General features: G+C 49.0%; 1 protein-coding gene across 3 annotated transcripts in view; it reads left to right on the forward strand.

Moving 5' to 3' along the window:
- Positions 1–24,581, forward strand: part of LOC146026626 (riboflavin-binding protein-like) — a 53,924-nt gene that overhangs the window by 22,040 nt on the left and 7,303 nt on the right. For all 3 annotated transcript variants that reach the window (XM_083157443.1, XM_083157445.1, XM_083157444.1), the window contains 2 exons: positions 2,241–2,369; positions 2,504–2,612. In XM_083157443.1, coding sequence (XP_083013569.1) covers positions 2,241–2,369; positions 2,504–2,612 — 238 coding nt within the window. The remainder of the gene's footprint in view (positions 1–2,240; positions 2,370–2,503; positions 2,613–24,581) is intronic.

A 24,581-nucleotide genomic window follows, 5' to 3' on the forward strand; every position in this document is an offset into this window, starting at 1 on the left:
TTGAATCATCGTTGTGCACTCAGATCATGTACAAAACAGGCATTAGGCACATTTATCACTGATTCCCACAATACAGAACTTTATTAATACATATTGATGCACTAAAGGGAAAATTAGGTAAAAACCCCGTCTTCAGGGTTTCTACCGCATATACCGGTGCACTAAACCCGGCACGTCGGCGCTTCAGAGTGAGTAATGCCAGCAAAAGCTGGCATTATGCTATAGAAGTCTATGGGCTATGCTTCACAGCACTGGTTGAGAGATCTATCACAGATCCCTCCCAGCATGCTCTGCTCTTATGGGAAAACAGTGGCATATGTTAGTGCATGTGCGATTATTAACGATGCGATATCCGGCAATGTGTGGTGGGATGTAGTAATAATAATGGGCCTGAGGCTTATAATCGCAGCCTAGCGAACAGGTCAGCGCTGTCTGCCGCCCCGCCGAATGCGCCCCCCCCCCCCCACACACACACACACTACCAGTGCCACCTGCATCCCCTCGCTAGTAGCATGTGAGGGAATGTGTACGAGAACACTCACCCTCGCATGTGGCGGAAGGGTACAGGAATCATTATATGCTCACCGACCATGGAATTATTTCATTACTCTTTTCGGAAATAAATTCAGTGAAAACTGACTTTTATTTCACACGGAGATGGCTGAAAAGGGGACGGGGGAGGATGTAAAGTGACGTGAGCCACCCACCCTGAGCAGGCATCCACCCGTCTGTGTTCCCAGGGGAACGTCCAGTGTTTTCATGGGAAAGCAGTCCCCTGTTCCGGCCAGGTGTCTGCCCCGCCCCCTCTGTGTGAAACTTGCCACAGTCATTCGCTCCCGGGTTTGCACATGTGTATGAATGCGCATGGGCAAACCCCAAACATTGGCAAAGGGGGTGAATCCGGCACGCGACATGCGGGACTGAATAAGCCGCAATAACGCTAATGCACTGATAAGACACACAGAAGAAGGATCCCGCAAATGGCAGAAATAAGTACCCGTGTGTATACGCTCAGGTGTAAGTACCCGTGTGTAAGCACCAGGTGTAAGTACCCGTGTGTATACGCTCAGGTGTAAGTACCCGTGTGTAAGCACCCAGGTGTAAGTACCTGTGTGTATGCACCCAGGTGTAAGTACCCATGTGTATGCACCCAGGTGTAAGTACCCGTGTGTATGCACCCAGGTGTAAGTACCCGTGTGTATATGCTCAGGTGTAAGTACCCGTGTGTAAGCACCCAGGTGTAAGTACCCGTGTGTATACGCTCAGGTGTAAGTACCCGTGTGTAAGCACCCAGGTGTAAGTACCCATGTGTATGCACCCAGGTGTAAGTACCCATGTGTATGCACCCAGGTGTAAGTACCCGTGTGTATGCACCCAGGTGTAAGTACCCGTGTGTATATGCTCAGGTGTAAGTACCCGTGTGTAAGAACCCAGGTGTAAGTACCCATGCACCCAGTGTAAGTACCCGTGTGTAAGCACCCAGGTGTAAGTACCCATGTGTAAGCACCCAGTGTAAGTACCCGTGTGTAAGCACCCAGGTGTAAGCACCCAGGTGTAAGTACCCATGTGTAAGCACCCAGGTGTAAGTACCCATGTGTAAGTACCCAGGTGTAAGCACCCAGGTGTAAGTACCCATGTGTAAGCACCCAGGTGTAAGCACCCATGTGTAAGTACCCAGGTGTAAGCACCCAGGTGTAAGCACCCAGGTGTAAGTACCCAGGTGTAAGCACCCAGGTGTAAGCACCCAGGTGTAAGTACCCATGTGTAAGCACCCAGGTGTAAGCACCCAGGTGTAAGCACCCAGGTGTAAGTACCCGTGTGTAAGTACCCGTGTGTAAGTACCCAGGTGTAAGCACCCAGGTGTAAGCACCCAGGTGTAAGTACCCAGGTGTAAGCACCCAGGTGTAAGTACCCGTGTGTAAGTACCCAGGTGTAAGCACCCAGGTGTAAGCACCCAGGTGTAAGCACCCAGGTGTAAGTACCCAGGTGTCAGCACCCAGGTGTAAGTACCCATGTGTAAGCACCCAGGTGTAAGTACCCATGTGTAAGCACCCAGGTGTAAGTACCCAGGTGTAAGCACCCAGGTGTAAGTACCCGTGTGTAAGTACCCGTGTGTAAGTACCCGTGTGTAAGTACCAGTGTGTAAGCACCCAAGTATAAGAATGGAGAAATGGCAAAATGTTCAGTCTGTTCCCCAGATGTAAGTGTCTTTCTATATATGTATGTATTGTGTGTTACAGATGTGAGAATTACATGAAGAAGATTGAATGCTTCTATCAGTGCTCCCCACTCGCTGGTCACTGGGTTCATCCCAACATCTCAGTTGCTATACAGAACGTGCCCCTGTGCCAATCATTTTGTGACAACTGGTAAGTAGTTTGTGGCCCTGAGGCTCCATATCAATTTCATGGGCTTTGTGTTGATGTCCCTCTATGTTGATGGACTAAGGGGCCCATTGCATATTGTCCCGTTATTATTGCCCGTGTCATTGTCTTATCCGCAGGTTTGCAGCTTGTCGATCGGATCTGACTTGTGTCCACAACTTTCTCACTGACTGGACCTTTGATGAGAACGGGAACCACTGTAAGAATGAATGTATCCCCTATGATCAGGTAAGGCACTGGATAACGTGGCATGACTCAGATTCTCTCCTGCAGCTGCGCTCTGTCCATGGCCGTCTTAACAGCATTGTTGGCCTTTACTGGGCCCACACCCATTACTGGGAATAAATACAGAAAAATCATAACTTAACCCTCCTGCGGTCCCACGCCTTCTCTCCACATGCTTCCAGCAATCCACCAATAAGCAAGCTGACAGACATTCACTGTCTGGCTGCAGGCTGGGTGGCAGGTAGAGAATGCTTCCGTAGGATTGGTGTATGACTCCAGCCATCCACCAACCAGCATGCTGAGAGACATTCACTGCCTGGCTGCAGGCTGGGAGGCAGGAAGGGAATGCTGCACTCTGATTGGTGGAAATTTCCAGCCATCCACCAGTTAGAAAGCTGACGGCCATTTACTGTCTGGCTGTTCTAACTGTGTGCAAATCACAAACAGCGCAGAGGGGCATCATTCTCTACCTGTCTCCCAAGAAGCTCTGGGGGCACCAGCTGGTACATGCTCAAAGGCCGCAGAAATTTTTGCCCTGAGGCAGCTGCCCGACTACTCGTAGTGATTCAAATTCAGTCCCTGTCCTGATGGTTGGGGTTTGTGCACGACTGCAAATGGCCACGGTGAGTTACCCAGTCGCCGGACCTTTCGCAGTGGGAGGAAGGGGTGGGGAGGTGGCGTTCCTTGGCCACGCATGGTGGGGGCAGTGACGTAACTATAGTCCCGCAGCCCCCTTGGTGGCGGGAAGGCGCTGAGAGGGTGTGGGCACCGGGGGGGGGGGGGGGGGGGGGGCTGCAGGACTATTATTACTCACTGCCTTCTGCCGCCGGCGCTTTTGTCTGCACCGGGTCCCAGCTCTCCCGGCTACTGCTGCAGCGCTGCTAATACAAAAAGTGACACTTGGAAAATGGCTGCCCCCATACTGCAGACAGTTTTTCATCTGCTGTATGGGGGCAGCCATTTTCCAAGTGTCACTTTTCATTAGCAGCAGTAGCCGGAAGAGCCGGGACCCGGCGCAGACGGATATGGCAGGAGGCAGGGGCGGATTGGCCATTAAATCTACCGGGAACTTTCCCGGGAGGCCAACGGTAGTGAGGCCGAAAGATGTGCATGCAGCGCAAACAAATAAACAAGACAAATGTACAGCGAGCTCAGCTCACCTCCGGCTGGGCTGACTGCTCAGCGGTAGGCGGCCTCACTTGCAGGCTCAGCCTCAGCCCAGTCCCCGTGTGGCCCCGCCTCCTCCGGCTGTCACTGGTGGCTGCAGTCGGAGTGGAGATTCTTCCTAGAGTGGTCCCGCCTCCTCCCGCCCACTGTTCTCCTCTCAGGCTCTCTCCGTGCGGCGCTGCTGTCCACTGCCCCACCTCCTCCTCGAGTCCTCTATGGTTGTTCCATCAACCACATTAATCGGCGCCCTGCTACTGTATGCGGGACTCGGAGAACAGCGGGCGGGAGGAGGCGGGGCCGCAGGGGGCACTGGGACGGCGACTCAAGAGGACTCGAGGAGGCAGGGCTTGGAGGAGAACAGCGGGAGGGAGGAGGTGTGCTTGGCCGGGACTGGACGCAGGGTCGCAGGTTCCTGTGTGCAGGTGCCAATGCCGCCCCCTGCAGCGAGACCACCAACGCTCCAGCAGGACTATGGAGCCGGGAGCAGGATTGGGAGCAGTGCCAGTGCCCCATCGGAAGAAGCGGCAAACTGAGGCCCGCCCCGGAGTAGTGGCTGTTTGAAGTCACCATCCCTGGTAAGGCGGTCTCTGTGTGACTGTGAATGTTGGATGGGGGATTAATATATGGGGGAGGGGGGGGGGCGTTTACTGGGTCGAAGTATATATTTGCATATAAATGGATGAGGGTGGAGGTAGGTGCATGTATGTATATATGAGACCATCAGTGTATGTATGAGAGCAGCAGTGTATGTATGTATAAAAGTGGTGGTATGAGTGGCAGGGTGTATGTATGTATGTATGAGAGCGGCAGGGTGTATGTATGTATGAGAGCGGCAGGGTGTATGTATGTATGAGAGCGGCAGGGTGTATGTATGTACATTATGTATAAGAGCGGCAGGGTGTATGTATGTACATTATGTATGAGACCGGCAGGGTGTATGTATGTATGTATGTATGTATGAGAGCAGCAGGGACCATGTATGTATGAGAGCGGCAGGATGTATGTATGAGAGCGGCAGGGTGTATGTATAAGGGCGTCAGGGACCATGTATGTATGAGAGCGGCAGGGACCGGGTGTATGTATGTATGAGAGCAGCAGGGACCGGGTGTATGTATATATGAGACCATCAGTGTATGTATGAGAGCAGCAGTGTATGTATGTATAAAAGTGGTGGTATGAGTGGCAGGGTGTATGTATGTATGTATGAGAGCGGCAGGGTGTATGTATGTATGAGAGCGGCAGGGTGTATGTATGTATGAGAGCGGCAGGGTGTATGTATGTACATTATGTATGAGACCGGCAGGGTGTATGTATGTATGTATGAGAGCAGCAGGGACCATGTATGTATGAGAGCGGCATGGTGTATGTATAAGGGCATCAGGGACCATGTATGTATGAGAGCGGCAGGGACCGGGTGTATGTATGTATGAGAGCGGCAGGGACCGGGTGTATGTATGTATGAGAGTGGCAGGGACCGGGTGTATATATGTATGTATGAGATCGTCAGGGACCGGGTGTATGTATGAGAGCGTCAGGGACCGGGTGTATGTATAAGAGTGGCAGGGTGTATGTATGAGAGCGGCAGGGACAGGGTGTATGTATGCATGTATGTATGAGAGTGGCAGGGACCATGTATGTATGAGAGCGGCAGGGTGTATGTATGTATGAGAGCGGCAGGATGTATCTATGAGAGCGGCAGAGTGTACGTATGTATGTATGAGATCGGCAGAGACCGGGTGTATGTATGCATGAGAGCGGCAGGGTGTATGTATGTATGTATGAGAGCGGCAGGGTGTATGTATGCATGAGAGCGGCAGGGTGTATGTATGTATGTATGAGAGCGGCAGGGTGTATGTATGTATGTATGAGAGCGGCAGGGTGTATGTACGTATGTATGAGAACGGCAGGGTGTATGTATGTATGAGAGCGGCAGGGACCGGGTGTATGTATGTATGAGAGCATCAGGGACCGGGTGTATGTATGAGAGCGGCAGGGTGTATGTACGTATGTATGAGAACGGCAGGGTGTATGTATGTATGAGAGCGGCAGGGACCGGGTGTATGTATGTATGAGAGCATCAGGGACCGGGTGTATGTATGAGAGCGGCAGGGTGTATGTATGTATGAGAGTGGCAGGGACCATGTATGTATGAGAGCGGCAGGGTGTATGTATGTATGTATGTATGAGAGCGGCAGGGTGTGTGTATGTATGTATGAGGGCGGCAGGGTGTATGTATGTATGAGGGCGGCAGGGTGTATGTATGTATGAGAGCGGCAGGGACCATGTATGTATGAGAGCGGCAGAGTGTATGTATGTATGTATGTATGAGAGCAGCAGGGTGTATGTATGAGAGCGGCAGGATGTATGTATGAGAGCGGCATGGTGTATGTATAAGGGCGTCAGGGACCATGTATGTATGAGAGTGGCAGGGACCGGGTGTATGTATGTATGTATAAGAGCGGCAGGGTGTATGTATGTATGAGAGCGGCAGGGTGTGTGTATGTATGTATAAGAGCGGCAGGGTGTATGTATGTATGAGAGCGGCAGGGTGTATGTATGTATGAGAGCGGCAGGGTGTATGTATGTACATTATGTATGAGACCGACAGGGTGTATGTATGTATGTATGTATGTATGAGAGCAGCAGGGACCATGTATGTATGAGAGCGGCAGGATGTATGTATGAGAGCGGCATGGTGTATGTATAAGGGCGTCAGGGACCATGTATGTATGAGAGTGGCAGGGATCGGGTGTATGTATGTTTGAGAGCGGCAGGGACCGGGTGTATGTATGTATGAGAGTGGCAGGGACCGGGTGTATATATGTATGTATGAGATCATCAGGGACCGGGTGTATGTAAAAGAGTGGCAGGGTGTATGTATGTATGAGAGCGCCAGGGACCGGGTGTATGTATAAGAGTGGCAGGGTGTATGTATGTATGAGAGTGGCAGGGACAGGGTGTATATATGCATGTATGTAGGAGAGTGGCAGGGACCATGTATGTATGTATGAGAGCAGCAGGGTATATGTATGTATGAGAGCGGCAGGAACCAGGTGTATGTATGTATGTATGTATGTATGAGAGCGGCAGGGTGTATGTATGAGAGCGGCAGGGTTAGGGTGACCAACTCATCCCTTTAATCCGGGACACACATTAATTACACAGGTTCTGTGGCAGTTTAAAACCATTTCTGGAGTCTTGAGGTGTGGCAGTTTTAAAACAAGTGAAAGCCAGCCACAGAACCTGTGTAATTAATGTGTGTCCCGGAGTAAAGGGATGAGTTGGTCACCCTAGGCAGGGTGTATGTATGTATGTATGTATGTATGTATGTATGAGAGCGGCAGGGTGTATGTATGTATGTATGTATGAGAGCGGCAGGGTGTATGTATGTATGAGAGCGGCAGGGTGTATGTATGTATGAGAGCGCCAGGGTGTATGTATGTATGAGAGCGCCAGGGTGTATGTATGTATGAGAGCGGCATGGACCAGGTGTATGTATGAGAGCGGCAGGGTGTATGTATGTATGTATGTATGGATGGATGAGAGCGGCAGGGTGTATGTATGTATGAGAGCGGCATGGACCAGGTGTATGTATGTATGAGAGTGGCAGGGTGTATGTATGAGAGTGGCAGGGTGTATGTATGTATGAGAGCGGCAGGAACCAGGTGTATGTATGTATGTATGAGAGCAGCAGGGTGTATGTATGAGTGCGGCAGGTTGTATGTATGAGAGCGCCAGGGTGTATGTATGTATGTATGTATGTATGAGAGCGGCAGGGTGTATGTATGTATGGGAGCAGCAAGGTGTATGTATGAGAGCGGCAGGGTGTATGTATGTATGAGAGCGGCAGGGTGTATGTATGTATGAGAGCGGCAGGGTGTATGTATGTATGTATGAGAGCGGCAGGGTGTATGTATGTATGTATGTATGTATGGATGAGAACGGCAGGTTGTATGTATGTATGTATGAGAGCGGCATGGACCAGGTGTATGTATGTATGTATGAGAGTGGCAGGGACCAGGTGTATGTATGTATGTATGAGAGTGACAGGGACCAGGTGTATGTATGTATGAGATCGGCAGGGTGTATGTATGTATGTATGTATGAGAGCGGCAGGGACCTGGTGCATGTATTTATGAGAGCCGCCATTATTGATTTGTAGCCGCCCACATGAGGCCACTGCCAGAAATTTTCCAGGGCCACTTTTAGTCCCCAATCCGCCCCTGGCAGGAGGTAACACCCTCCGCAACCCTGCTCCCCTCTGCCGCACCCCACGGCCGTGGCTGACTGCTGTCCCACCACGTGGCTGACTGCTGTTCCACCACGCGGCTGCGCTGAAGGTGACAGGACTCCGGTCCTCACCAGGGCACGGGAGTGATGTTCTCACACTCTCATTGCAGAAATATTTATGAGGTAACGGCTGCACGGGGGACGGGGGGTGTGTGTTTGTTTATCTAGGGGGCACGCCCCTGCATTTTTGGCAGGGGAGCACAGAATTATTAGTTACGCCACTGGGTGGGGGGGGCGATGCGGCAACACAGGTGCTCGGTAAGCTGTTACAAACAGACCAAACATATCAGCTGATCAGTATGACAGGATCTTGTATAGATAATATATTAGGCGCACAAATTGTTGGATTCGGCATAGAGGCACTGGGACTGGCATTGTATTTACCTATAAAGCCTTACGAATATCAGGGGCATCTGTGCTGTGTGGACGTCATGGAAAAAAAATGTGATTACTCCAAGTCAAATATTCTCTGCTGGAAATAAAGAGTTACGACATGTATAAACGTGTATAGATGTGGCAACAACACACAGATGAAATCATACTCCCCTTGTTTTGGAGAAAATATTGTGCCACATATACCCTATCTATTTCTAGACTCAGACAGCCGCCATGTAAAACCAAGGGCCTGGGGCCTCATTCAGGTTTGCGTGCAAAAGCAAAATCGCTCTCTAATGGGCAAAACCATGTGCACTGCAGGTGGGGCAGATGTAACATGTCCAGAGAGAATTACATTTGGATGGGGTGTGCTCAAATTGAAATCTAAATTGCAGGGTAAAAATAAAGCAGCCAGTATTTCCTCTGCACAGAAACAAAATAACTCACCCAAATGTAACTCTCTCTGCACATGTTGCATCTGCCCCACCTGCAGTGCACATGGTTTTGTCCATTAAAGGAGGAGTTTGCTTTTGCAAAACAACCTGAATCCCCCCTGATTCTGTCCCGAGGGTCAATGCCCCCATTACATTATAATGTACTGCTTTTTTGGCCCAGTCCCTGAGAAAATATGAATATGTGAGAGGTAATTTAAAAAAAATCTATGAATAAAACATTTTTTTTTTAAAGAAATTTTTTTTTTCATTTTTTTTCATTTTAAATATTCAGATTTAAAAACTTTTAATCCTTGAAAACATATGATTTATTCAGAAATAAGGCATTATTTTAATTGCTTTCATCTGTAAATATCCATTGATAGATTATACATCCACGATTATTGTTAAGGTGCGTACACACGGGGGGCCATTTTGTGTAATATCGCGGGCAATATGGTGGCTGAGCGAACATATTCCCCCGTGATGATATATCGCTGGGTGCGCGCTCCCGTTTTCTCCCCTGTAGTGATCGCTGGTCGAAGGAGCATCCATTGCTGGGCTCCCGCAGCAGTTTCTTTTTCATCAGCGACCATCTCCGGTTGCTGATGCAAACGGGACACTGAGCGATATATCGCTCATCGCGAGCGATATATCGCTCAGCGATAAATCCCCCCGTGTGTACGGGGCTTTAGGGTTTTTCCCGGCTAGTGGAGATAGCGCAGGTGATTGGAATGTCCGTACAGCTGTACAGTGTACGCTTGTTAGTCACAGTCCTGCATGTTATACAGAGAAGCTTTCCTTTAGTTCAGCGGTTCTCAAACTGTGGGTCCTGACCTCAAAGTGGGTCCTGGCATTCTCAGCATGGGGTCGCGACTCCATGTTGCTGACCATCAGGCTGATGTCTTTTCTAATCTCAGTCAGTGATGAAGGAGGCTGAAAATCTGTTGTATTGTCTGTTATTTTAGACTCCTCACATCATTTTGTGCCTCCACAATGCTGCCATGTATGTGCTGTGTGCTGACTACACATGTGATGTGATGGGTTATGGTATATTAGACTCCTCCCATCACTCTGTGCCTCCACAATGCTGCCATGTATGTGCTATCTGCTGACTACACATGTGATGGGTTATGGTATATTAGACTCCTCCCATCACTCTGTGCCTCCACAATGCTGCCATGTATGTGCTGTCTGCTGACTACACATGTGACCTTCTGCAGTAACTTGCTGGGGTCATGTAATTATTTTTATTATCTGATGGGGTCCCAGAACAAAATAGTTTGAGGACCCCTACTTTAGTTGGATGTCTGTATACTCCAGGGTGCTGGAGAGCCATATTTCGGAGTGTGATTCAGGCATCAGGGGTGGCACTGTGAGTAATGTTCATTCCTACTATACATGGTCCTGGGATATGGTCCAATCCACTGACTCACTGTCCGCAGCCTCCACGTCAGCTGCACTACAAATGTTTACGGCAACTGCCAAGCCCTTCAGATGACACTTGAGCAAAGTATATGTTATGTCAGCGTGGTGAGGATATTACCAGCTCCACCAGAATACACTGAGTGACACGTCGCTCTAGCATCCTCAAAAAGTGTCTGCTGTTGTGTGGGCTATTTTTCATTAGGAGCCAGGAGGAGCGCCAGGACGGCAGACAAGTATATCTGCGCGTTCCGGCGGCGGCGGCAAGCAGAGGGGTAAGGCAGCAGTGCATCACATTGATAACCCCGCAGACCCCCATCGCCCACACTTTTATGCCCCTTTCCCACTGCAGCTCTTAAACGGTAATTTTCTGTTTTTTTAGCCTTTTTAATCGGGTAGAGCTGCAGTGGGAAAGCTCCAGGTTGCTTTACCCGGTTAAAAATACCGGGTTTTTTTAAACGGGTAAAAAGCAGAGTTTTACCCGTTTAAAAGCCGTTTTTTTGGCAGTGGGAAAGGGGTACCCCTTTTACCCGTTAAAAAAAAAACGGCATGGGGTCCCCCCCACTGCCGTAACCAGCACCAGGCTGAAAGAGCCGGGGCTGGTATTAAAAAAAATTTTCCCGCGGCCAAAGCATTCATCCCTACTGACCAGTCAGCCTGGCCAGGGGCCCTGGGGGAGTGGGGATCCCCCCAATGAAGGGGTCCCCCCCCTCCAGGACTTACCTGACCAGGCTGAAGCCTGGTGCTGTCCCCGAAGCCCCTGGGTAGTGGCCATCGGGCTGATGGAATGGTGTAAAAAAATTGAATAAAAACTATTGTCTTTTACTGTGGAACTATGAGTCCCAGCAAGCCTCCCCCGCAGGCTGGAACTTGGAGAACCACAAGTCCCAGCCTGCGGGGCATTAAATTGCCCGCTGGCACTTGTAGTTCCACAGTAAAAGAAATAGTTAAATAAACAAACTGACACACGTGAAAAATAAAAGTTTAATACATACATTACACAAACACACTGAAACTTACCTATCTTGAGCCCGTAGGTAGCCTTCAGTCGGTGTCGGCATCAGGTATCGGCATCCTCCTCCGGTGTCAGTGTCCGGTTCCGACGCAATCCATAGGTGTAGCTGTGGAAGGAAACTATACTTACAAGTGTCCTCCGGCGAAGATCACGTCCTCTTCTTTCCATGTAGCATCCCCGGGACGTGGCAAAATAACAAACCGGTATAACGCGAAACCCACGGACTGTGAGCAGGAGCCGCACGGTGTTTGTTTACATCGTGCGGCTCCGCCCCTGAATGCCGCTATTTGCCGCCTTGCGGCCTAGCGGCCAATGATTGACACCCTACGCCCATTTAGGGGAGGGAACCATGTGCTTCTGGGAGTACCCCAGGGCAGGCATTCACCGGCCATTGGGAGGGAGGGTCAGTGATGTCAGCAGCGGCCTCCTTCTCCTCACGGCCTTCACAGCACTGAGTAAGTCTAGACTTACTATGAGGGTAAAACCATTCTCTGATGAGTGATTCTGAATGGATTTCTCCTCATGTGTATGCATACGCAGCCATGCACATGGATGGGATTTCACCTAGGCAGGGTGGCAGGGGGGAACTTAGGGTGGTATTCAATGTTTAGGTCACGGCGGTTGAGCTTGCTCGACCGCTGTGACCCTGTCCCGTTCTCGGTCAGCTCGACCGAGAACATGCAGATGGGATTCAATGTCCCGCCTGCTGGGAAGGGAGAAGGGGGCGTGGCCGTGAGTTGCGGCCGGGAAGAGGCAAGCTGCAGCCAGCAGCTCGCCAGTTCCTGGCCGTACTCGGCAGAACGAGGCCGACAGCTAGTGAAGTCAGGCTCGTTCTGCCGAGAAACCCTGCTCAATGCTGTCGGGGAAGACAGCATTGAATACATAGAAACATAGAATTTGACGGCAGATAAGAACCATTTGGCCCATCTAGTCTGCCCCTTTTTTTTACCCTTCAGGTAAACTCAACCCTTTTTAATCCTTATTTCTTTGTAAGGATATTCATATGCCTATCCCAAGCATGTTTAAATTGTTCTACTGTCTTAGCCTCTACCACCTCTGATGGGAGGCTATTCCACTTATCCACTACCCTTTCTGTGAAGTAATTCTTTCTAACATTTCCCCTGAACCTACCTCCCTCCAGTTTCAGTGCATGTCCTCGTGTTTTATTACTTGTTTTCCTTTGAAGAAAATTTCCCACCTGTACTATGTTAAAACCCTTGATATATTTGAAGATTTCTATCATGTCCCCCCTTTCCCTTCTCTGCTCCAAACTATACATGTTAAGATCTTTTAGTCTATCCAGGTAAGTTTTGTGATGTAGGCCATGAACCGTTTTAGTTGCCCTTCTTTGTACACTCTCCAATGTATTTATATCCTTCTGAAGATATGGTCTCCAGAACTGGACACAGTATTCCAGATGAGGTCGTACCAATGACCTATAAAGTGGCATTATTACGTCTTTTTTTCTGCTACTGATTCCTCTCCCTATGCAACCAAGCATCTGACTAGCCTTCCTCATTGCTTTGTTACATTGCCTCCCTGCCTTTAAGTCACTTGAAATAGTGACTCCTAGATCTCTTTCCTCCATTATAGTACCCTTGATACTATATTGAGCCTTTGGGTTTTTGAGTCCCAAGTGCATGATTTTGCATTTTTTAGCATTAAACTGTAGTTGCCATTCTCTTGACCAATTCTCAAGTTTACTTAGATCATCAGTCATTTGATTTACCCCTCCTGGTGTGTCTACTCTGTTGCATATCTTTGTATCATCTGCAAAAAGGCATACTTTCCCTTCAATACCATTTGCAATGTCACTAACAAAGATATTAAAAAGCACTGGTCCAAGTACAGATCCCTGGGGTACTCCACTGGTAACATGTCCCTCCATAGAATGCACTCCATTTACTACAACTGTCTGTTTCCTATCCTGCAACCAGGTTCTTATCCATTTAATTGTTTTATAATCCAATCCCACACTTTCAAGTTTATTTTGCAGTCTGCGATGTGGGACAGTGTCAAATGCCTTACTAAAGTCTAGATATGCCACATCTACAGCCCCCCCTTCATCTAGTATTTTGGTCACGGAGTCAAAAAAGTCAATGAGACTTGTTTGGCATGATCTCCCTGCAGTAGAACCATGCTGTTTTGGATCCTGTAAGTTGTTTAATTTAAGATATTCCACTATTCTTTCTTTTAATAGTGTTTCCATTATTTTCCCTACTACTGATGTAAGGCTCACTGGTCTGTAGTTACTTGCTTCTTCTTTGCTTCCGCTTTTGTGCAGTGGAACTACATTTGCTTTTCTCCAGTCCTCTGGAACTGCACCTGTATCTAGTGACTGGTTGAATAAATCTGTTAATGGCGCTACCAACACATCTTTTAGTTCTTTTAGTATCCTTGGATGCACTCCGTCTGGCCCCATTGATTTATCCACTTTCAGTCTTGAAAGTTCTGTTAGGACTTTCTCCCTAGTAAATGTACCTCCATCTACCTTATTTTTATGAATGTCCTTGCAACTTAACTGTGGTCCCTTCCCTTCTCCTTCTATAGTGAATACAGAGCAAAAGTAATTATTTAGATGAACTGCAATTGCCTTGTCTCCCTCCACCAAATTCTCAGTGTCTGTCCGCAGTCTTATTATTCCTCCATTTGATTTTCTCCTTTCACTTATATACTTAAAAAAAGTTTTGTTTCCTTTATCTACCGACTGAGCCATTTTCTCCTCAGCTTGTGCCTTGGCACGCCTGTTCACTTTCTTAGCCTCTTTGCGTCTGGCAAGATACACTTCTTTGTCATTATTATTTTGAGTCTGCTTGTATGTCCTAAAGGCCATCTTTTTTGCTTTTACACTAGTTGATACCTCTTTAGTAAACCACACTGGCTTCCTTTTCCTGGTACTTTTCTTAACCCTTTTGATACAAAGGTCCGTTGCCTTTAGTATTGCACTTTTTAATTTTCTCCACCTCTCCTGCACTCCTTTCAAGTTCATCCAATCCGCTAATGAGTCACTTAAAATCTCCCCATTTTTGCAAAGTCAGCCTTCCTAAAATCCAACACCTTAGTTTTTGTGTGACTGGAGTTGAACCCTGCCTTGATACTAAACCATACTGCTTGATGATCACTGGATCCCAGGTTCTCACCCACATATATGTCTGATATCCTGTCACCATTTGTGAGTATTAAATCTAATATTGAGTCTTTGCGAGTAGGCTCCCTCACCAATTGCTTGAGAGAGGCTCCCTGTAGGGAATTTAGAAATTTGCCACTTGTAGATGATCTTGCAAAAGACTCCTCCCAATTCACATCAGGTAGATTAAAGTCTCCCATGATTATGACTTCTCCCTTTAAAGCCATTTTAGTGACATCAAGCAATAGGCTCCTGTCCAAATCCTGCCCCTAGCCTGGTGGCCTATAGATGACCCCAGTACGAATAATGTCCTTCTCCCCCATTTCTATGGTCACCCAAAGGGCCTCAGTTTTTTCTTCAATGTTTTGTATTAAAGTAGCATTTATGTTTTTCTTTACATACATTGCTACCCCTCCTCCGATTCTTCCCATTCTGTCCTTCCTAAATAAATTGTATCCTGGTATAGCTAAGTCCCAGCCATGACAAGCCATCCATCATCGCTGGATCTGCTGGTAAAACCAGCAGATGAAAGACCTTTCTAGCGATGATGCGGGAGCGCGCATCATCGCTAGTCGGGGGTCGCTGTCCCATACACACTAATCGATTTTCATCTGAAAATCGGTCAAAACGCCTGTTTTGACCGATTTTCAGGTGAAAATCATCAAGTGTGTATGGGCCTTTAGAATATAGTGAGTCTGTTCAGGTCAGGCTACACCTGAACACTAACGGGCAAATGGTCAAAGGAGATAATTTGCACTGTGTTTGAGTAGACATCAGGCAGAATGCAACACTAAACTATGCTTCACTGAACAACTTCCCCAAACAAGTAATAACAATTACAATCAATTCATTAAATCAGAACTTTTCAAATCATACAAGAGTGAAGAGTGAATAGGGCCCGGCGGCCATCTCCCCGTTCGGCGATTTAATACCCCCATTAAACTTTTGAATTGGCCTTATAGTGCTTGTTTTCTTGCTCACCTCACATTGTCTAATTTCCAGATCTCCATGAAGGGCGTGTTTTACAACTCCCCTGACAGTGTATGATATCCAGATCTCCTTACTGTGTAAAATGTGAAAGATCTCCTCACAGTGCATTTCCCTCTATAGAAGGCTTTTGCTGGGTTTCTTTGGGCACATAAATGCTTTATTGAAAGATTTTTCTTTATATATAAATGGCAGCAAATAATTACTTTTGTTGTTGTTCTTTAATTGCAGCACCTCCACCCCCCCCCACCCCCCGTTAGTAAGGGACAACAGATAGAAACACCACAAGAAAGTTATTAGAGTGTGCAAACCATACAGTACCACCCAATTCAATAATAAAAATAATCAGAATTCACACTGACAACGATCCTCATACATTCGATCTTGCAAGTTTTCGCAATAAGATGCACAATCCGTTAAGATAAATATTATTTTATTTCAAATAGATACTGACGCGTTTCATCAGAATGACTTCACCAGGGGTAAAACTGATCTCATCCAATCATCAGATCGTCTAAAAATTCATTAGCGGACCTGGTGCCCAATTCAGACCTGGTCGCATGGTTGCGAATTCACAGCAGGCAGCGTTCAGTTAAGCCGCCACCCTGTACCATTGAAATCCCACCTTGCGAATTAATGTGCTGGCTGTGTGAATGGATGTGTGTGGCTGCACAACTGTTCGCACCTGTGCAAATATGTCCTGGGCTACGCAAAGTTAAAAACCCCCAACCCTTCCTTACCCCTCCACATGCTGCGTCCGCCGCCGGTCCTGTTTGCGCTCCTCGAACTCCTGCTAATGAAAACTGACCCTCACAAAATGGCTACCCCTTATAGCAGACCGTTTTTTTAGGATGCTAGAGGAGGCCTTCTCTACCATCCTCAAAATTTGTCTGCTGTATGGCAGCCATTTTGTGACGGTCAGTATTTATAAGCAGCAGGAGCCATGAGAAGAGCCGGGACCACAGTCAAGTAGCTCTGCGGGTCCCGGCCACAGACGCGGCCAAGCCCGGCAGGCATCAGCGGCTTAACAATAGCCCCGTAGAACCAGTGGCGGAACTGCCGGAGGCAATGGAGTCACCTGCCGCCGGGCGTCTGCCCGGAGGGGGCACATCTCTATTGCCTCCGGCTCCGCTGTACTCACAGCCCTGCATCCCTCCCTCTCGAAGTAGAGGAGCAGGAGGGACCCATCTTCTGCCAGCGGCGATTACCTCTGCTGCTGCAGCCTCCGGGTGGTCGGGGCAGCACACAGCAATCTGCAGTGCACTACTGGGTAAAAAAATCCCAGGAGGCACTGCAGTGGGGTCAGAGGAACATGTGCTGAGCTGTGATTGGAGGAGAGCCCAGCACATGCTCCTCTGTCGTTCTAGACATATTCAGCAGCAGCAGGAAATGGGTCCCAGCCAGCACACAGCACCCAATGCAACTTTCAACAGCCACTACCCTGCAGGCACAGGAGGAAACTCCTCACTGTGAGCAGCTACAACCAGCCACAGCCAGGAGCACCTTCCCCATCACTTCCCCTGCTATGGCTCACACAGGTCAGTGACATTACACAGTAGTGTAGTGGAGCTTATACAGAGCAGGGGAGGAGCAGGGAGTGGGTTACAGCCTGTCTCCTAACCCTAGCCTCCCCTCCTGCAGCCTTATCCTAACCTCTCCCCCAACCCTAGCCTCCCCTCCTACAGCCTTATCCTAACCTCTCCCCTTCTGCAGCCTTACTCTAACCTCTCCCCCAACCCTAGCCTCCCCTCCTGCAGCCTTATCCTAACCTCTCCCCTGATGCAGCCTTATCCTAACCTCTCCCCTGATGCAGCCTTACCCTAACCTATCCCCTAACCTCTCCCCTGATGCAGCCTTACCCTAACCTCTCCCCTAACCTCTCCCCTCCTGCAGCCTTATCCTAACCTCTCCCCTGATGTAGCCTTACCCTAACCTATCCCCTAACCTCTACCCTCCTGCAGCCTTACCCTAACCACTCCCCTAACCCTAGCCTCCCCTCCTGCAGCCTTATCCTAACCTCTCCCCTCCTGCACCCTTACCCTAACCTATCCCCTCCTGCAGCCTTATCCTAACCTCTCCCCTGATGCAGCCTTACCCTAACCTATCCCCTAACCTCTCCCCTGATGCAGCCTTACCCTAACCTCTCCCCTAACCTCTCCCCTCCTGCAGCCTTATCCTAACCTCTCCCCTGATGTAGCCTTACCCTAACCTATCCCCTAACCTCTACCCTCCTGCAGCCTTACCCTAACCACTCCCCTAACCCTAGCCTCCCCTCCTGCAGCCTTATCCTAACCTCTCCCCTCCTGCACCCTTACCCTAACCTATCCCCTCCTGCAGCCTTATCCTAACCTCTCCCCTGGTGCAGCCTTACCCTAACCTATCCTCTAACCTCTCCCCTGATGCAGCCTTACCCTAACCTCTCCCCTAACCCTAGCCTCCCCTGATGCAGCCTTACCCTAACCTCTCCCCTAACCCTAGCCTCCCCTCCAGCAGCCTTACCCTAACCTATCCTCTAACCTCTCCCCTCCTGCAGCCTTACCCTAACCTCTTCCCTCCAGCAGCCTTACCCTAGCCTATCCCCTAACCTCTACTCTCACAGCCATACTTTGTGGTACTTGCGGCACTGGCATCATCAATTCACATATCTATCTACCTATCGGACGGGGGCACCAACATTTATCTTGCCTCCGGGCAACTGGGACAAACTTATGCCACTGCGTAGAACAGCGGTGTTACTATAGCACCGCAGCCCCCGCCACCGCGGGGGGGGGGGCGCTGTGCATGTGGGGGCGCCGGGAGCTGCGGTGCTATAGTTAACCCCCCCCCCCAATCCCCCGCAGACTTACCTATCTTGCTGGTGCCAACGGCTCCGTTCTCCTGCTGAGGACCACCACAAAATGGCCACCCTCATATAGCACACAGTTCTCTAAAACTGTCTGCTGTATGGGGGCGGCCATTTTCTGGTGGTGCTCAGCAGAAGAACGGAGCCGCCGGGACCAGTGCGATAGGTAAGGCTGTGGGGGATTGAGGGGGGGTTTGCATGGGCGGCGGGGTAGGGGTGCTTGGCGGGGCGGCGGGGCGGGGCGCCCAAAACAAAGCTACACCACTGCCGTAGAAACTTATTCACAAAGTCATTTTTTTAAATGTATAACCGTAAGCAAGGATGATGTTTACCATGAAACGAAGCCTGTTATCTGGGGTTTTCCTTTGTTCTATCTTCATTCCACTGTAACATAAGACCCCCACAATCTATAACTAGGGGCCTGTATGCGTCCCCCACTGGGAATGAGATAGATTTCTGCTCTGCAAGAATTAGGTTCAGCTCAGTTTCTTCTGGGAAGATGAAATTAATAGATATTAAGATTTAAAGTGTTCCTTAGCCAGACCCCCGCTGTTTATATCCCACACGGATCACTTGTCAGCTGCGTCTTGGCTGCTCTTCTCATGTCATAACATTGGGATTTGTTTGTTCTGCGGCTGTTGGTGCCAGAGTTCTCTGACTGATCTCCAGCCAGCAGGACCCAATGTTGCAGGAATTCTCTGCGTGAGTCTGCTGACTGCCCAGTGACTGCCATCTCCATCCACCAGCGATGTGACCATGTCGGCAACCATTTAGATTAGAACACGTTGGTGGCAGTTGTGCAAACGATGAGATACTGTTACTTCGCGTTCTATTGATGACCAATGTGAATATATAGTTCTACTAGTAAGCCCGCTCGAAGCCAATGCTTCGAAAGTTAGTCTGCTTCCTTGTGATTGTTGCCTCTGTGTTTGTGCATGTGTGAGAGAGAAAAATATGTTGTTTCCCTCGCTGTCAACAGATGGCAGTGTTTCGGAGACACCCAATCAGACACTAGACTAATGCTGGCCACACATCAGACCAACTTTCCTCCAACCATCCAACTAGTTGGTTGGATGGAATAAAAACCTGGTACTGGATAGGAGCAAATGTAATTTGTAATTAAGTCATTTGTTTCCCAAATCGGAAAATGGACAACACCTGTCACTCAGACAATGTACTGTAGTTGGACCTATTTGATTTAAACAATATCACTGAATGTTTTTGTCCATTCTCCTAAGTTTTGAGAAAATTTCTTATTGCCATTTGTCCCCATACAGTACCAGATTTTCATTCCAACCAACCAACTAGTTGGATGGTTGGAGGAAAGTTTTCTGATGTGTGGCCAGCATTATAGATGATGCAGGGTCATAACAGCTTTACGGTTCCTTGTAATGGAAACTCCCCATAAGTGAATGATGTCATGTTGCCTTGTCATGTGTCGACATATTGCATGTCGGTCTTTTGGGGTAGACTGTCTATCTAGACACTGTAGATTGAACCAGAACCAAACTCAACATACCACCACCAAGAGTAGTCGCTCATATGCTAACTTGACCCACACGTTCAGGTGATGCTACTGCCCCCCGATAGGGAGGTACAGCCAACTACCAGTGAATGAAGGGAGTGTAACCAAAATAACATTAGCTGGTGCAAGCCAGGAGGAGAGCCGAGACTGCAGACAAGTAGATATACGGGTCCCGTCCACAGACCCGGCGACAAGCAGCGGGGTAAGACAGGGCAGTGTAGCACATCGATAGCCCTGGTGCCAACTCACTCAGCACCAGTGGAGTAGCGCGCCCCCCCCCCCCCCACGGAAAATATCGGTGCCCCCCTACCCCTAAATTTAACACTGCGTCCCCTGCCCTGTCTTATAGTACCTGTCCCAGCCGTCACTCTGTGGCCGCTGGCCGAGAGCCGCAGATCTACTAGCAGACCAGCGCTCCTCCTGGCTCCCTATGACAAAATGTCCATCACAAAATGGCCACCCCCTACAACAGACAGTTTTTAAGGATGCTAGAGGAGGCCGTTGCTGCCTCCTCTAGCATATTAAAAAGTTGTCTGCTCTAAGGGGGCAGCCATTTTGTGATGGACATTTTGTCTTAAGGAGCCAGGAGGAGCGCCGGACTAGTAGATCTGCGGCTCCCGGCTGGTGGCCACAGAGTGACGGCTGGGACAGGTACCCTGCAGGTAGCGGCAGCATTACAATAGCTCTGCAGACCCCGGCGCCCACACTTACTTGGCGTATCCCCGCTGCCGCGGGGTCTGCAGCTCTTTTGTTACGCCAATGCTCAGCACCTTCCCGCGACCGCAGGGTCTGCGGGGCCTTTGTTACACCACTGTATTATAAGCATCTCCCTCCCCTCCTCTTCAGTGCATGTTGCCATAACTGTATGCTCTGTATTATAGAAATATGCCAGAAATGCTTCTCCACTACTTCCAGTGCTATTTCTCTTGTTTCCTGACTCAGGAATGTGTCATGAAACAGGGAGACGGCCAATCCCCTTCTGTGGCACAGACATGTGTTCAAAATACCGTGTCCGAGGCTTTCACACTGCAAAATGGATTGGCTTTGAACCTTGTAGGATCTTTCTTTTAACACGGTTTAAATTACTGGGTTTTCTGACCCGGTATTTTGAATATGGAGCTTTCACACTGCACCAAGAACTGGGTTGACACACTTCAGCTGTGTGTTATAGCTGCGGTGTGATTATTTGTAACTACACAGTTTGTTCTATCACTATTTCCATTTGTAATGCGCAACAGCATTTGCAGCGCTAGAACCTTGTAGTAATAATACCACAGGTGATGGCAATCATACGTATAATAAGAGGGAAGTCTGGGAGCAGAGCATAGTGTACCCAATGGAATGGGTCATGTGACAGGTGGCAGTCTAATAGGTGTGTATGTGATAGGAGGACATACAGTATAATAAGCTGGTAAGCTCAGGCCAGTAAAACGCTGTAAATTGTGTTTGTTAAATCCATTCAATCCATTTGCACAGATAATCAGGGTATTAGTAACATGTGATGCAGCTGCCAAACCAGGTGTTACTGTAGCTGCTAATTTTTGACAGCTGTTTATTTTCTCCTAATGAGACCTTTCTTTGGAACAGGCGGATGCTGGCAGATACACCTTACAAATACCACGTAACTGCATACGTATTGGTTGGGAGGGTTTCAGGTTCTGAGAGCAGTGTAGATTTTCATTATTTATTACCAGTTATATATCGCAGCGCTGCACAGAGAATATTAGAACAGTCACATGCCAATCCCGGGATTCAGGATTGAAAAATGCTCAATCCCGGGATTCCCGGGATTGGCATCCCTAATAATAAAAAAATGCCCTGGCCACCCACTATTTACTTACAGTGGGAGCCAGGCGCAGCCTGGAGCCGGGTATGCTGAGTGGGCGGGCTGCTTGCTGGATCGCCGCCGTGTTGGTAGGCCAGGAGCCGGGAAGGTTGGGTGAGCAGGCTGTGAGGCTGTGCCCTGTGCAGCGTGACCTCTGACCTCGTCACGCAGCGCAGTACAGCACTGCCTGGTATGGGAGAAGCCGGGCAGCGTCTGAGCGAGTGCTCAGACGCTGTCCGGAATTAGACTGCGCATGCACAGTCTAATCCTGAAATCTCGGGATTGGAAAATCCAATCTTGGGATTGAAATTCTGGCGTTTTGGGGGCCAAATCCGATTGGCCATCCTAGTCACATCGGCTAGGCCCAGTGGAGCTTACAATCTATATTCCCTACCACATGTACACACACACACAGACATTCTAGGGTTAATTTTGTTTGGAGCCAATTAACCTACCAGTTTATAAACCGCTGAGCGCCTGATGCCCCTCACCAGTCAACAAACCTTGAACCCAAAGCACCATCTCCTCCCCTTCTTTCCCCTTTTGTAACCTTCCCCTTGTACCTGAAAAAAACAGTCGGAGTCTAGTATTTTTGGCGAATTAAATGGTCACAATTTATTAACTTGATTTCAGATTTACTGTTACTTAATTTGGGTGGCAAAGATAGCACTGCGGTCCACCAGCCCTTATCAACTGAATCATGTAACCGCCTGGGGGGCCGGGATCCCCTTCTCGCAACTGACGACCTGTACCCGTGGGTGATCCCGTTTTGCCACCCGAGGCCAGGCCTGGCGCCCTCCTTGGCTGGCCCGCAGTACTTCCGCCCCCGACGCCAGGCCTAGCGCCATACCATGGCTGGTCCGCAGTACTTCCGTCTGCTGCTTTGCCTTCTTGAAGTTGCTTAATGTTGTTCCTTCTTCCTCTTGTGGTGGGTGGGTGGGTGGGTGAGATCCTTGCGGGGGGTTGCTTCTGAGTGTAATGACCCCCTTCCTGCAAATTTACTGTTACTTAATTTGGGTGGCAAAGATAGCACTGCGGTCCACCAGCCCTTCTCACAACTGAATCATGTAACCGCCTGGGGGGCCGGGATCCCCTTCTCGCAACTGACAACCTGTAACCGCTGGGTGATCCCATTTTGCCCCCCGACGCCAGGCCTGGCGCCCACCTTGGCTGGCCCACAGTACTTCCGACGCCAGGCCTAGCGCCATACCATGGCTGATCTGTAGTACTTTCGTCTGTTGCTTTTCCTTCTTGAAGTTGCTTAATGTTGTTCCTTCTTCCTCTTGGGGTGGGTGGGTGGGATCCTTGCTGGGTTTGCTTCTGAGTGTAATGACCCCCATCCTCCCCCTTCCTTAAGTATGGCCTATCCCCTGGGGAGGGGCCATTTACCTTTTGTCCTTCCCCTTATCTTCCCTCTTGCTTCAAGCTGGCACCTACCCTACCTGCCTTCCCCCTGCAGCAATTATGTCTCTTTTTTGTGGTGCACAGGCTGAGCGTTTATACTCATTCGTTGCTATTTGCAGCTCATTCTCTTTTATAGTAATGTGAGAGGAAACCGGAGTACCCGGAGAAACCCAGTTAAGCACAGGGAGAATATACACAGTTAGGGCCATGGTGGGAATCAAACCCATGACCTCAGTGGTGTAACCATTACACCATCTGTACTGCCATATGATTATTTTTATTGTCATTATCTTTTAACTATAAATTATTCTGTTTTGTACATGACCTAACTCTAATAGGATACAGGTCGACAGGGGCAAATGAAATAAAACCCCCTTACTGACCCCACAAAGACAGCGTGCACTAAATACATATGTAAACGATGTGTGTGTGTCTGGCACAGAATGATGGTCTCTGGGAGCACTGGAAGGAAATGTTGTGTGTTTGGTGCCTTCTCACTGACCACAATAACAGCTGAGGACGCCAGAGCTGTACTGTGTGGTGATAGAAATAGATGGGTGAGCAGAGTTCGGAGAGCTATATTTTACTTTGTGCCTCCTCTGTGGTGAATTCACTTCCGCAGCCACGTGTCCTCCCCATATGGAGTGCTGACTACTAGGTGGCTCAGTGTGCAGATGAATAGTCATGGCAATGGCCCTTATTCTGATTGACGCGGACTTTACCGCATACTTTCGGATCGCGTCTTTTCGGCGTCTGCGCATGCGTGGAGAACGCAACGCGCATGTGCCACGCCTTGACTCCGTACCTGTTCGGCCAAATGCCGTACAAAACTGTTCCCCGCAATCAGTCGGGAAATATGGGCGTATTATGGGCGTCATGCGGAATGACACATGGGCGTAGTTTCAAAGTGGGCAAAACGGGGCGGAAACATGGGCGGACACGGGGGAGTACACTTATGTTGGGGGGCGTACATTCGGATACCACTCCGAATGTACACGATCAAAAAGGGAAGAAATGTGCGGTGTCCACAAGTGTACTATTGCTTTGCGGACACCACTCGTTCATGCGGTAGGCGAACGTACGCCTAATGACTACAAGCATTAACACCTGAACCCAATAGAATCGACTCCTTTACTCATTACTCACTAATAGGACGCGTGTCAGTGCTTTAATTGAAACCATTGCACTTAAATTGCTGTAAGGGTTAATGTGTGCAATGCATGTGTTAGGCATGCTTGTAAGGATATATTGGCATTTAATTGATTCCAATTCCAAATAAGCAGTTTTTTATGAGGATAGGTAATTGAATAAGTGGGTCATGTGATGTCTTGCAGAAGATACTTAATAGTGGGTTGTTTGGCGTAAATACTCCGCTTACGGGCGGTAGCACCGCTTGGCTCCCGGTCGGATGCGGTATTTCCGAGCATACTCTGTAATACTCTGTAATACCGTGCATAATCGGAGTGTTTCTCCCGCACACGCATGGTTTGTATGTCGTCCGTAAACACGCCCTGTTCTTAAAGAGTGAGTCCGTCCGAATGCGGAGGACACGTGGGCGT

The sequence above is a fragment of the Crinia signifera genome, chromosome 8, assembly GCF_055691185.1.
Source record: "Crinia signifera chromosome 8, ASM5569118v1, whole genome shotgun sequence".
Taxonomy (NCBI): domain Eukaryota; kingdom Metazoa; phylum Chordata; class Amphibia; order Anura; family Myobatrachidae; genus Crinia; species Crinia signifera.